This window comes from Aquila chrysaetos, chromosome 20 (assembly GCF_900496995.4).
Source record: "Aquila chrysaetos chrysaetos chromosome 20, bAquChr1.4, whole genome shotgun sequence".
Taxonomy (NCBI): Eukaryota; Metazoa; Chordata; class Aves; order Accipitriformes; family Accipitridae; genus Aquila; species Aquila chrysaetos.
In genome coordinates, this window is record NC_044023.1 from 421,197 (window position 1) to 434,054 (window position 12,858).

The 12,858-nt window shown below is 45.1% G+C and overlaps 1 protein-coding gene across 1 annotated transcript in view; it reads left to right on the top strand.

The window, feature by feature from the left end:
- SUSD3 (sushi domain containing 3) overlaps positions 1–12,536 on the top strand; it is a 35,466-nt gene extending 22,930 nt beyond the window's left edge. Inside the window, exons 5-7 of the mRNA XM_041118777.1 lie at positions 75–242; positions 757–905; positions 11,888–12,536. Coding sequence (XP_040974711.1) covers positions 75–242; positions 757–905; positions 11,888–11,919 — 349 coding nt within the window. The 3' untranslated portion in view covers positions 11,920–12,536. The remainder of the gene's footprint in view (positions 1–74; positions 243–756; positions 906–11,887) is intronic.
- The last annotated feature ends 322 nt before the right edge of the window (positions 12,537–12,858 follow it).

Here is a 12,858-nt window from a genome sequence, read left to right on the forward strand (position 1 = left end):
CTGTGGTCAGATAAAAGCTCAAATATGCAGCCATTTATTACAGTAATGTATTTTACCCCTTGCTTTATTCACAGAGATATGCAGCTGTGGTACCAGCTCAGAACTGAAGAACTAGAGCACATGCAAGCTGCTTACTTTGGTTTTAAGGGAAGAAACAATAACAACAGCAATAAGAAACTCAGGAATAAATCTGTATTTGATGATGTGACTAACATGGCATATGATAACCAAGGCTTCTACAGGTAAGGCTATTAAAATACAGTGGGATGGAATGAGTTTGTTGAACAAATTTTAGAAAGAGGTTTCCTTGAAAATGCATTTTAAAGGGATGCCCCTGAAGAGGACGTGATGCCAGTGGATTGTTAGGGCTTGTCCTTGAACTTGCCCATCTTTTGGGGAATTAATGTTCCCGAAAGGTGAGACAGCAGAGAAGCTGAGCGTGACCTCCCTCCTTACAGCTTCTTTCATCTATCCCCAGTAGTGCTTTGTTGAGCTTGGTCTGCAGAGGAGGTTGCACGAGATTAACTGGAGAGAGGTTTTTAATTGGCTTTGTTAAATTGATGATAAACTGCAGCAGGAAGTCACTACTCTGTATTGGTTAGTGGTATCAAGGTGCGAGCTTGCCTGAAAGCCTGAGGAGAGGAGGCAGCCAGGGACACCTGGGGCTGCGGTACGGCTCAAGGTGAGCATCAAGCATCACTGTTTATCCCTTGGCGACTGTGAAAGCTGTCTTGAGAAATATTGTTTTGTTACCAGGGTGTGCAGGGCAAACACAGTGGGATCCTCATCTGAAAGGCAGCGTGAATGCCCACAGTGTGGGAACCCTGAGCCTGGGGTAGTCCAAAGAAATGTCCACGCTGAAATAAGTGCATCATGTACTGTGGATGTATGGATGGTGGGCATAGGTATTTTTTGTGTCAGTTCAAAATTGTCTCTAAAAGTGTCCAGGTGTGTTACACTGGCTATGCTGTTGCCAACAAAAGAAAAACAGAAAAATGAATACGTGTTAAATTCTAATGCTGTTTTGCTATTACCATTCATATAAACACACGTCATTGAGTCTTTCATATCCTTTGGGTTCTGCTTTGTCGTCATAGCACAATCCTTGTTTGCTTTTAATTCACTGCTCACTTGTACAGCTTTTATGTACAGCAGTATCTGTGATTTGTAGTGGTTACCTGCAGAAAACAATTTTATGCAGATTATAAACCTACTTCCATGTCACAGTGCAGCTGGAAATTATATTCATATGGAGCACTTGCACAGAAGTCTGATGGCTGCTTAATCAATTCCTAGCTTTGGGTGATTTCAGAAAGATGTATAAACCTAATTAAATGCTGATTATAACCTAAACAGTTTTTAGAAGACTCAGGATGCAATTTTTAATTTTGGGAAACTTCAATCTGCTATGATGTTAATGTTTTGTATAAGTGTAATCTGCTTTTAAAATAACATAGATAAACTTATAAAGGGCTGTAAACAGAGATTAGTGCTCTGCTGGATGCTTGAGCTCCTTCTGGGTTCTTATCTACACCAGTCCACGGAGCAGAAGCTCCTGTATTATGTTTACCAAATTCTGTACACTTAACTGAAAGTAGCAGGGAATATACAATTCCTCTAGATAAGCAGCTTTTCTGGGGCCAGAAATCAACAAGTTTATTATTGCTTTAGAAAACTGGAGAATGTATAAACTTCAGTGGGGAATTGAAGAGGGCAGGAGGAAGAAAGCCTGTGAGCTCTTTTTCTCTTACATAGAACAATACACGTGCTGTGTTAAATACTGGTGCACATACCCACCTCCTGATGCATCAGGTCCGCTATTAATCAAGGTCTACTTTATTTCCACCATGCAGAGGTGATGTGAGCCTGGCTAATCACTAGCCAGAGCAAAAATCAGCTAGGAGAGCAGGTGTATTAATCTGTGCACCCCAGAGCCAAAAGTCTAGCCGTTTCGCACGTGGAGAACAGGCGGTGCTTCTAATCAGAGATGGAAATGGCATTGAAGCTGTGACAGACTCTGAATGAAACTGTCTTGGAATTGCTCTATGAACAGGTGTGACCATCAATTCGTACCTTGCTCCCTTTCTTCACTCAAATAAAATCTATTTAATCAAAATTAGTGAAAGATGCTAATTTCTACTGTTTAATTCTGTTGAATGGATATATGCGCAGGATGAGATGTGGGAATTCTGCTAACGTATTTCATGCCATCTCTTGAAGACAACAAGAGAGATGATCTGTCAGTTTTTGTGTTTGACTTGCAAGACTTACTTTTTGTGTGTGGCAAATTAGGCTAAGTTTCATCATCCTGTGCACATCCAGCTTACCGGGAACAGCAGGACAGTGCAGGCAAATCCCTGGGCAGGTGCAAACATGAAGCTGGCTTATGCTGGGAAGACCAGCAGGAAAGGACTTGTTCACTACCTGGGTTATTTCTGCGGTACCTTTCTCCGTTTAACGTGAAGCAGACGTGTTGGCAGCTTATCCTTGGAGGACATCTCTAACCATGTGGCTGTTGCTGTAGGGGCGGAGCTGTTGTAGCACTAATTGTCCAAGGAAATAAATAAAGGCATGCAGTGTGGTTGGAAAAGAGCAGCAAAACTGAGGGCAAGCAAGCCCAAAGGAAAAAGATTTCTGTATATTGCTGCACACATGTGAACCAAAGTGTGTGTCCATGGTCACAAACAAGCCAAAAGATAATTTAACCAAGGGTCCTCAAGGAAGGTTCAGAATTGACATAAGGAAGTATTTCTTTACCGAGAGGGTGGTCAAACCCTGGAACAGGCTTCCTGGAGAGGTGGTCAATGCCCCCAAGCCTGTCAGTGTTTAAGAGGCAATTGGACAATGCCCTTAATAATTTGCTTTAACTTTTGGTCAGCCTTAAAGTGGTCAGGCAGTTGGATGAGATGATCGTTGTAGGTCCCTTCCAACTGAAATAGTCTAGTCTATTCTGTTCTGTCCTGTCCTGTCCTATCCTATCGTATCTTAGTCTTGTGTTAATGTTTCAGACATTTGGAGGAATTTGTGCAATGCATCGCTAGACCTCTGAGCAAATCAGAAATCCTGCTTTGATTTTCTAATAAGGAACTGTCCTAAGAAGCACAGGAGTCTGATCATTTTCTCCCTGCCTTTTTCAGGGCTGCAATATGTGTTGTTCTCTGTGTTACAGCCATGGAAAGTGGCTCTGCAACCCGCTTAGAAGGGGAAGGCTGAAAGATGAGTGGTACCCTTGTCTGAGAAAAGAGTGGGTGGAGGCTTGGCAATTTAAGTCGTTTTTATGATAGCATTTCCTTTTCTTAAAGAAAATTATTCTGCTGCTTCTTCATGTAACATATGAAGTATCTGGAAGAGTGAGAACTCCTCCACCCTTGAAAAAGACCCTCTTGAATATATCTTAGCCTGTTTTTGACTAGGAAAGGATGTAGGTCATGCTGCTTTTCAGACTTAATTGAAATAGGTTTAGAGATTAACTAGAGGTTAACATTTTGATTCACCTACTTTCAGGATCAAAAATACTGTAAGAACAAATAAAATGAAAAGTGAATTCTTTCAGGTAAGCCAATATAAAATAAAACAAAAAGCCAGTTCTTTCAGACAGATAAGATATTTGTTATGGTTTACGGAGTAATTTAGGATTAAAAAACTATCACCTGTTAAAGTAGTGCCTTAGTATGCCAATGAGGTAATTTTGGCTGTAATGACGTGACATAACGTGGGTGGAGAATGCTGATGTATAGAAGTTATAAATAATGTAGAAGCCCAGCTGTTGGACAGGAGACGCTCCAGTGTGCTATTCTGGACCTGTCTGCCACAAAATGAGATCGTTTTCCCCTCGTGTTAGAAGCATGGAACAAATGTGATGAATGTATAGTTTTGCGGGGAAATGTTGAATTTTAGTGGCAACAATTCTAATTATAATGAGCTCCATTCTGGCTTCTTGGCTGCTTGAACAAATTGCTTTAAAATGCTGAAAAATATGTCTACAAATACCTGGGATCGTTAACTACAGAGTGCATTCACTGTTGATACCACCTCTTTAATTTGGATCTAAGGAATCCTAATGAGGGTAAAAATACCAATGTTTAGCAGAAAGTCTTATATGCAGGAGTTGCAAGCATTGGCAGCATCTTTGCTTTTTTATAATATTTGAAGAGCTAACTAATGCTGAGCAGGGAAAGACAAGTTACAAGGCATGGGGCCGCTGGGCGGGACATGTTTTCCCTAGCATTGCTTCTCAGAAGTTTAGAGCATAGAGCAGAGATAGCAGGTTTCTGCGTGATGCAGAGGTTTGAGACAGATTAGCTGAAGAAAAGCGTCTGCCATCTATGGGAGGGAGATTAGCTGCAGCTCTGGGCCACGTAGTTAGAGGAGAACAATGTGCATGAACCTCCAAAACAGCCCCCCTGGGAGGATTGCTAGGCAGAGGCAGGACTTGTTGACATGGGGCTATATTGGGAATAGCTCTCACAGCCTGACTGCAGCATGTATCAGGAGAAAATCAGTAAATTATATTCTGCTCTCTTTAACATTTTAAAATTTAAAAGTCTTGCCAGTTCTGCACAAGAATGAAACCAGGACTGTTGGCATCATTCATGCAAAGTGAGAGACCTTCCTCAAAGCAGCCGAGAGCACTGTGCCTGCTTGGGGTTAGACAGGCACTGTGGCTCTCGCTGGGACGAGCCCTGAGCACCAGGGACATTTGGTATTGCAGAGGAACTAGCATTTGAAACGCCGTGCTGCATTTAAGAGTTTTGTTGAAAATGGGTACCTTCCTGAGCAGGATATGGGTTTTTTTAGTCAGTTATTTTCTGATGAACAATAATACCTGCCCCTGCAGTAATCCTTCTCTGGAACAATTGCTTGGGCAACCACCACCTGAGATGAACAGTCCTCTTCCATCGCCAGCAAACAGCCATGTGGGAGAGCTTGGACTTAGTCAGCTGCCTGAGCAGGCAGGTTGTCCTCTGCCCCATGACAGGCACAGGGTAAAATATCAGCAAAGAGAAGCTTAATGACATCTGTCCTTCCTCTGGGCCAGCTACCGGTAATGTTTGAGAGGTGGAAGTGAATGTCAGTAAGAAATTATATTAAAGAAACTGGTGTCGAAAAGAAGAGTGGGGTCACCTTAACGGGGGCGCAGGGGCACACTCGCCCGCTGCCGTGGGTCGGCAGTAGCTTTTCCCCAGGTGAAGGGTTGGTACAGGTGGGCTGAGGCCAGTTTGGCCTTGGGATCCGCTGCCTAGAGTAAGGCAGAGAAACTCCAGTGGCTTGCTTGTAACTCCCAAACTGAAATAGCAGCCTCCTGTTTTCCATTAAGTAGTCCTAGCCATGCCTTTAGGAAAAATCATAAAAATATAGAATCATAGAATCCTAGAATCATTTAGGTTGGAAAAGACCTTTAAGATCATTGAGTCCAACCGTCAACCATGCCCACTAAACCATGTCTTGAAGTGCCTTGTCTACGCGTTTTTTGAATACCTCCAGGGATGGTGACACCACCACTTCCCTGGGCAGCCTGTTCCAATGCCTGACAACCCTTTCAGTAAAGAATTTTTTCCTAATATCCAATCTAAACCTCCCCTGGCACAACTTGAGGCCATTTCCTCTTGTCCTATCACTAGTTACTTGATAGAAGAGACCAACACCCACCTCACTACAACCTCCTTTCAGGCAGTTGTAGAGAGCAATAAGGTCTCCCCTCAGCCTCCTTTTCTCCAGACAAAACAGCCCCAGTTCCCTCAGCCGCTCCTCATAAGACTTGTGCTCTAGACCCTTCACCAGCTCTGTTGCCCTTCTCTGAACACGCTCCAGCACCTCAGTGTCTTTCTTGTAGTGAGGGGCCCAACACTGAACACAGTATTTGAGGTGTGACCTCACCAGTGCCGAGTACAGGGCTACAATCACTGCCCTGCTCCTGCTGGCCACACTATTTCTGATACAGGCCAGGATGCCGTTGGCCTTCTTGGCCACCTGGGCACACTGCTGGCTCATATTCAGCCGGCTGTCAACCAGCACCCCCAGGTCTCTCTCTGCCGGGCAGCCCCAAGCCTGTAGCGCTGCGTGGGGTTGTTGTGACCCAAGTGCAGGACCCGGCACTTGGCCTTGTTGAACCCCATACAATTGGCCTCGGCCCATCGATCCAGCCTGTCCAGATCCCTCTGCAAACTTACTGAGGGTGCACTTGATCCCCTCGTCCAGATCGTTGATAAAGACATTAAACAGAACTGGCCCCAGTACTGAGCCCTGGGGACACCACTTGTGACCCGCTGCCAGCTGGATTTAACTGCATTCACCACAACTCTCTGGGCTTGTCCATCCGGCCAGTTTTTAACCCAGTGAAGAGGACACTTGTCTAAGCCATGAGCTGCCAGCTTCTCAAGGAGTATGCCATGAGAGACAGTGTCAAAGGCCTTACTAAAGTCCAGGTAGATAACATCCACAGCCTTTCCCTCATCCACTAGGCGGGTCACCTGGTCATAGAAGGAGATCAGGTTGGTCAAGCAGGACCTGCCTTTCATGAAGGCTGACTGGGCATGACAGGCATGACTGACCCCATGCTGACTGGGCCTGATCTCCTGGTTGTCACAGTCTAGGGTATCCATTGTGAGAGCAAACAGCAAACCCTTTTTGGCATGGAAAGACATTAAAGAACTGGGCACTCCGCTGCTTGAGCCATGGCATATTTATACATCAGCACGCCCAGAAAGATAGCTGTCCCAGGAGAAATACAGATAGCTAGTAATAAGAAAAAGCTGAGAGCGCTCTTTTCAGTTTGCATCAACTGCCTAATTATGAAAGAAATAGCCACACCTAGGGAAGCCTCTATTTTCTTTGCTGCTTCAGCATGATAGTCTTGTAACCTGTCCTGGAATAGATACTCCCTTGACTCAGGGATGTGCTATTATTTTGCAAGGGAGAATTGATGGTGCAGTATTTTCCACACTCAGGGAGAACTGAATTTAGCTGTAGACTACCTTCTTTTCATCCTCTGTCAGCTAAGACGACAACCAGAAAGAAACTAGTCCAGCTCAAAAATACATCTAAAGAGCAGCAAAGAAATTCGGTGATTTTTTTTTTTCCCCTGGTGTGGAAGCATTTGGAAGAAGTTGTGCATTCCAGATTCGGACTGTTTTGAGGTGAATTATTTTACACAGCTCTAGGCCAAGTTATAAAACATTCTCTATGAAGTAGCTGATCTGACTGCAGGAGCGAGTCAAATGGAAAAGCCCGCGTCTCAGTAGGTTTAAAGTCCTCCTTTCAGATATCCACTACAGCTGGAGCATATTATCAAGAAGAAAAAATCTCTTCTGCAGAGAAACAGGCTAGTATATTCTCCCACAGAAGATATTTTTAGTACTTGAAATTTTTGTACTGGAGCCCTTTCTGACTACGAGATGCATTACCAGTGTACCTGGCAAAAAGCAAAATAAGGACAATTCAACAACAAAGATGTCCAAGTGAAAAGGTTTTGCAAAAAAACCAAAGCCAGCACGCTCTTAGGAGAGGCAACTCGGTGTTTTCAGTCAGCCCAAGAAGTCATGTGCAAGGTTGGTGAAATTAGCTCATGGCTTTGTCTTCCACAGTCAGATGAAATGTGTTTTCTTTTTCTGTTTGATTTAGTGGCTATTATGGTTGAAGTTTTCCACTACCTTGTGTAAGGGGTTGCAAGGAAGGCACAAATCAGAAACTCATGTTGCTCTAAAAAATGTTCATGTCTGCCCAGGCTTGCTGAGGATCATGGCTGTGAGCCAAAGGACCTTCTAGAAGTATGGACAAGATGGGATGGGACACTTATCCACATTCCTACCTTGCCCCCTGCCCCCTTGACGCACTTGCCCAGCTGCTTTTCCCCTCTGAACACCTGAGTAGGAGAGCTGAAAAAGCTGAAGGATCTGAAGGAAGCAGGATAGTGTGGTGTAGATTTACCACAGTGAAAGGGGACAACACTTGAAAAAATACCCCTGTTGGGAGACTGGCTGCTGCAAAGCTCAATGGAAAACCTAAGTAGAACAAGAAAAACCCACTAGGATACCTAGAATGACTGTCGGGAGGTGCATCAGTGGGAGAATTAAGGGGGCAGAACATCTTCTACAACAGTGCAAGACTGTTAGTGGGCCTGGGGAAACCGATTTATCTGGGTGGTTTTGAAGGTCAGCAGTCTCACCAGAGAGCTGGACCCTTCGCTCCCTCCAAAAGATCCATGCATTTTCCTTTATGATCGGCCTCACTGTCAGAAATTGCTCTTATTTGTCTGAAAGGTCAGGCGTGCAGAGCTCAGCCCTGCTGGCTCCTGCTGCCCAAGGCTGTGGTACATGTGCGGGGTCGTTTGCACAGCGTACTTGAATGTCTGCATGGGTGTGAACGTGGTCCCCTCTGCTCAGCTACAAGGCTTAAATTGCAGAGACCCACCAGTGGGCAGCTCCCAGGGCTGCAGGAAGAGATGTAGGACCGATCATCACTGCGGTGTTTAATACTTCACTACATAAAGCATCCAGTGAAATGGCTGCAAAGAGCAAATGACCTGTTTGATACAATTGTACGTAATTTATAGTTCCCTACGCATGCGATGTTTGATTGTGTGGCACTTAGGACCGGGGAGGAGGAGACCCAGCGCAGGAGAGGGGCAGATTTCCTTTTCAAGCTTTTACACAGATTGTCCCGCTCTGCGAGTTGTCCCACCTTGAGCTTCTCTATTCATGGAGGTTTTTTTCTTCCTCCAGTTTGTTATTACTGTGCTCTGTGTTCCCCACCACCACCTTTCAGAGACTAAAATCTTCCAGTAGCTCTTGACACGTTTCAAAGAAAGATCAGGCAGGGGAAGTGAGCTGTGGTTTCATCTTGGGGCCCTGTCACAAAGGGTAGGATAGCTGGCTGCTAAATTATACCAATTTCTGAATTTCAATCTTAATTGTCATCGCAACAAGCATGGAGGGTGTGTGCACAGCAACATGTGCTTTCAATAAAGCTGCTATTATTGTTTTCATAATGCTTCCATGATTACCCCAGGGTCTTGTACAAAGTCACCAGACATACAGCAACAAAAAAATCCCCTCCCGTCCTCCAGTATCAAAATGTCTTTGCAGAGCCAGTGCCAGCACCAGGCAGCATTGTGGTAGCCCCACCGCTCTGAGTTCTCACACTTCTCAGATGTCCCCTTAACAGCGGTTTCCCCTCCAGCTAGGAACAGCGCTCAAGTCACACAAAGCAAAATTCTTGTGAATCCTCTAAAACCCATTGACAAATGCTATGGTGGCTGTTCTCCCCAGATGGGACCTCTGACTTTATATGTCAAATGAAGTCTGCCCTTGTCTAAAGTACTGTGCATCTAGGTAGGCTGTTCAGCACCTAGCATCCTTGGGTGGGTTTGCATTTCCAGGTAAGAGGACAGGGAGGTCTTCCAATCCTCTTACCGTGATGTTTTGAAGTAGCCCAGCTGGCAACTGGAGTTAAGGAAAGCTGAAGCGCTTGAAAAAGAGTCACACTTATTCGGGGTAAAGTACAGACCTCCCACGGATGAAAGTGCAACCTGACGGCCGTGTGTGCAGACGAGAGCCCACTGCGTGCACATTTATCTGTCCCTTGTCACCACTGCAACCCTCTTAATAGCTCTTCTCAGCCTCTGCTTAGGTGGAACCCCGACTTCACTGTCCCTCTGACATCCACAGGGTTCAATGTACTGCAGTGAATGGAGGGTGCCTACTGTTACCTCATCCTAGAATTATTTCAGTCAATGGAAGCTTAATAGTTCCTGAAATGGGAGGAAGAGGTTGCTTAGCCAGGGGTATAGTTGTCCTCCAAGTACAGTTTTAGCCAGTTTGGCTTTCTGAGTTGGTGGTGGACTGTGTGTAATTGCAGAGTTTCACAATGCAGAGCTTTATAGGAGAAAACATCAGAATGGGATGAATTCTGCCCAGGTAAGCTATATTTATTGCACAATAACCAGAATACCTAGATTTGAGCTATAATCCTGGCACGCCTATTTGGGGGGCTGTGGCTAGCCCAAACAAAACTTTATCCCAGTTCTTCTTCCTGTACACACTCTTTTGATTTGATTTTTATTTTGTAACTATTGACTACCACCTCAAGGAGACAGAAATGAGTTCCTCCTACTATAAAAAAAAAAATACATGGTAGCAAGTATCTCAGAAGATTTGCTTTCAGCAGTGAGATCTGCAGCTTTAATCCACGTAGCTTCTGGTCCCTGATGGCAAGCCACAGGGATACTCAGATGGGTGTTCTGGTGTCCAACACAAAGATACTTGAGGGCTTGTTGACGCACCAAGATTAAAAGGCACAGTTAGAACAGTATAGGTCAATACAGAGTGGGTAAAGTTACCAGGCTGTTTTTTTGAGAAATAGATGGGTTTGTTGTTGTCCAGATTCCTGGTGGGTAAGTTCTGCTCATCTGAGCACCTCCTTGATGAGTATATTCTGACTACACTGATACAGCACCTTCTCGCATTGAGTGCAGAGGTGTTTTAAGACACCTTTACACTATCTGACTGTAGCTCATGCCCCAAATAGTTTTGTAATACAGCTTTCCAGTGAAGAGCAAGATTTATTCTCCTTTACAGGAAAGATGCATCTGCAGTATACCTACTCTGTACCAGAACAGCAAGACCTTGGTTATTTGGTTTTATTTTCTCTTCTTCCCCTGCGGTTCCTACATGTATGCACATTTCATGTATGAGCATCTCTGCCGGCTTTCTGCAACTGATAATTGCAGAATGCAGTTTCTGTTTCCTGACGAGCTTTTCATGTACGAAAGGGTAAGACCACGTTGTCCTGGATGTGGGTGTGCAGGCTGCTGCGTTCAGTGGCCGACACTGACGGCTACAGAGGAAACTAGAGGAGCCACGTGAGCCAGCTCACCTGCAGTGAATGTGGGGCAAGCAACCTCAGCATCTGCCCTGTGTGCAAGCAGCTGCCGCGGAATAGTTGATGTTTTACAAAAGCCCACATGCTCAGACTACAGTAATTTGGCACAAACCCAAAAGGGCTGTGTCTTACCTGCTGGTTCACAGAGCCGTGTCCTTAAAGCCCGCTGCATCCATCATGCCTCTTGCAGCAGAGTTCAAGAACAAGCTGATCCCATCCCCTCATTTTCCTGAACGAGTTGTGTGTAGTTTACTGAGCATCTTTTCAGCAACTGTGCCATTTCTGTCTGCCGCTGCTGCTGCTCTGCCCACACCATCCACTGCTGGGTTATTTGCTGCCTGGGTCAGTAAACTGTGCTGGCTTACCGCACAGCTGGGAAAATCCTCCTTTCCCGGTGTGAAAAGGTAGGGTGCAGGATGGATCGGTGACCACCAGCGCTGCATACGCATGCAGCTGGCAAATACAGAGTCCCAGCCTGCGGTCCCTTCTGGGAGGGCCAGGCAGTAGCCAAGTTGGGCAGTTCAAGGGCTAGCACAAGCCACGACATGACTGCGCTGCATTGGCATCGCTGGCAGCTCTGCAAATAACACCTCAGATCCCACGGAGCACAACTGGCTCTTGTGCTCCCAACAGTGCTCTGCTAATCAAGCAAGGACTTTCCTTCTGCACTGGTCTCAGCATTCAAGTGTTCTTAGTAATACTCTCCAGATAGCGCAGCATTAAATTGAAGCTGGGGACTCGTTTGATGGAAAACAAACAAGTAACATCTGCCCCAACCTCAAATAAAACCAACCTCACAAGTCTTTTCAAGGTCTGCATCAGCTTTTACAGAGACACAATTATTTGCCCCACTGCTGCCAACTGGTTTCAATGCTAGGAGAAGTGAGTCCATATGTTACAGCACAAGTTGTTTGCAAAACATCTGATGTGCAAATAAAATGGATTAGAAAGTTCCGTATCCTCACCAGAGCAAATGAAACAGAAATAACTTTTTCTTTCATGCTTACAGGTTCCAGGAGGAGTGGACTCGGGACGTCATAGCTCCTGGGTGTTGCAACGATCATCTGCCTGTGTTAACCAAGAGCAGTAGTGCACCTGTGAAACACGCTGTACCAGGACACAACACTGCAGTACGGACAGTGAATTCAATACATGTCGTTGAAGTCTATGGACATAAAGATAGTTACAACAAACCAAGCTGTCAGATACCTGGATAGCTGATGGCTGAAATACAATTGCTCCTCTGGACCAAAATGAAATTTGCATAGAAATACGTGCCTTAAAGACAACATAGAAAGTTAATTATTCATATGAATTTGAAAGTTTTCTATATTCCAAGATGGTTATTGAACAGAAATGCTTCAAGGTCTGATACAAATAAAAAAATGGACGTTGAGGCTGGCAGTCCATAGCCATTCTCTACGGCGTGCTATGTATTGTGACCATGGCAAAAGCATAATATCATTCTTCTGTACCTCTAGAGAGAAATGGTAGCCAGTTTGTATAGTTGCTTCATACAAAGTCACTGATGATAATTACACATGCGTAAGATTGCAACCTTCTTTTAACCAGTGTTTTTTGTAAGCATTTCAGAATGAAAAATCCCCCATATTTTTACACAGTAGTATGTTAGAACTACAATAAAATTTTGTTTTTAACTAAAAGCCCCTGTTGTTTTCTATCAGGAAGGCCTTTTTGTTTAATTCATCTGCTCCGCATTTAGAGACCATGTGAGACTGGGTGCAGTAGAGGCACACCTCCAGATCCACCAGCCTGTCGGAGAGGGGAGAGCGTATGGAGGGGTGTGCAGCCTTACTGTGGCACACTTTGCCCTGCGAGGGAGCATACCATTGACCACATAGAGCTGGCGTACCTGTCGCCGCGCAAGAGAGCAGCCAGCGTGCTGGCTTGCGGCTGGGGAAGGCGGTGCAGCCTTCCTGGAGCAGCGTGGCCCAGGTGATCACTGCAGCAGCCCTGTGA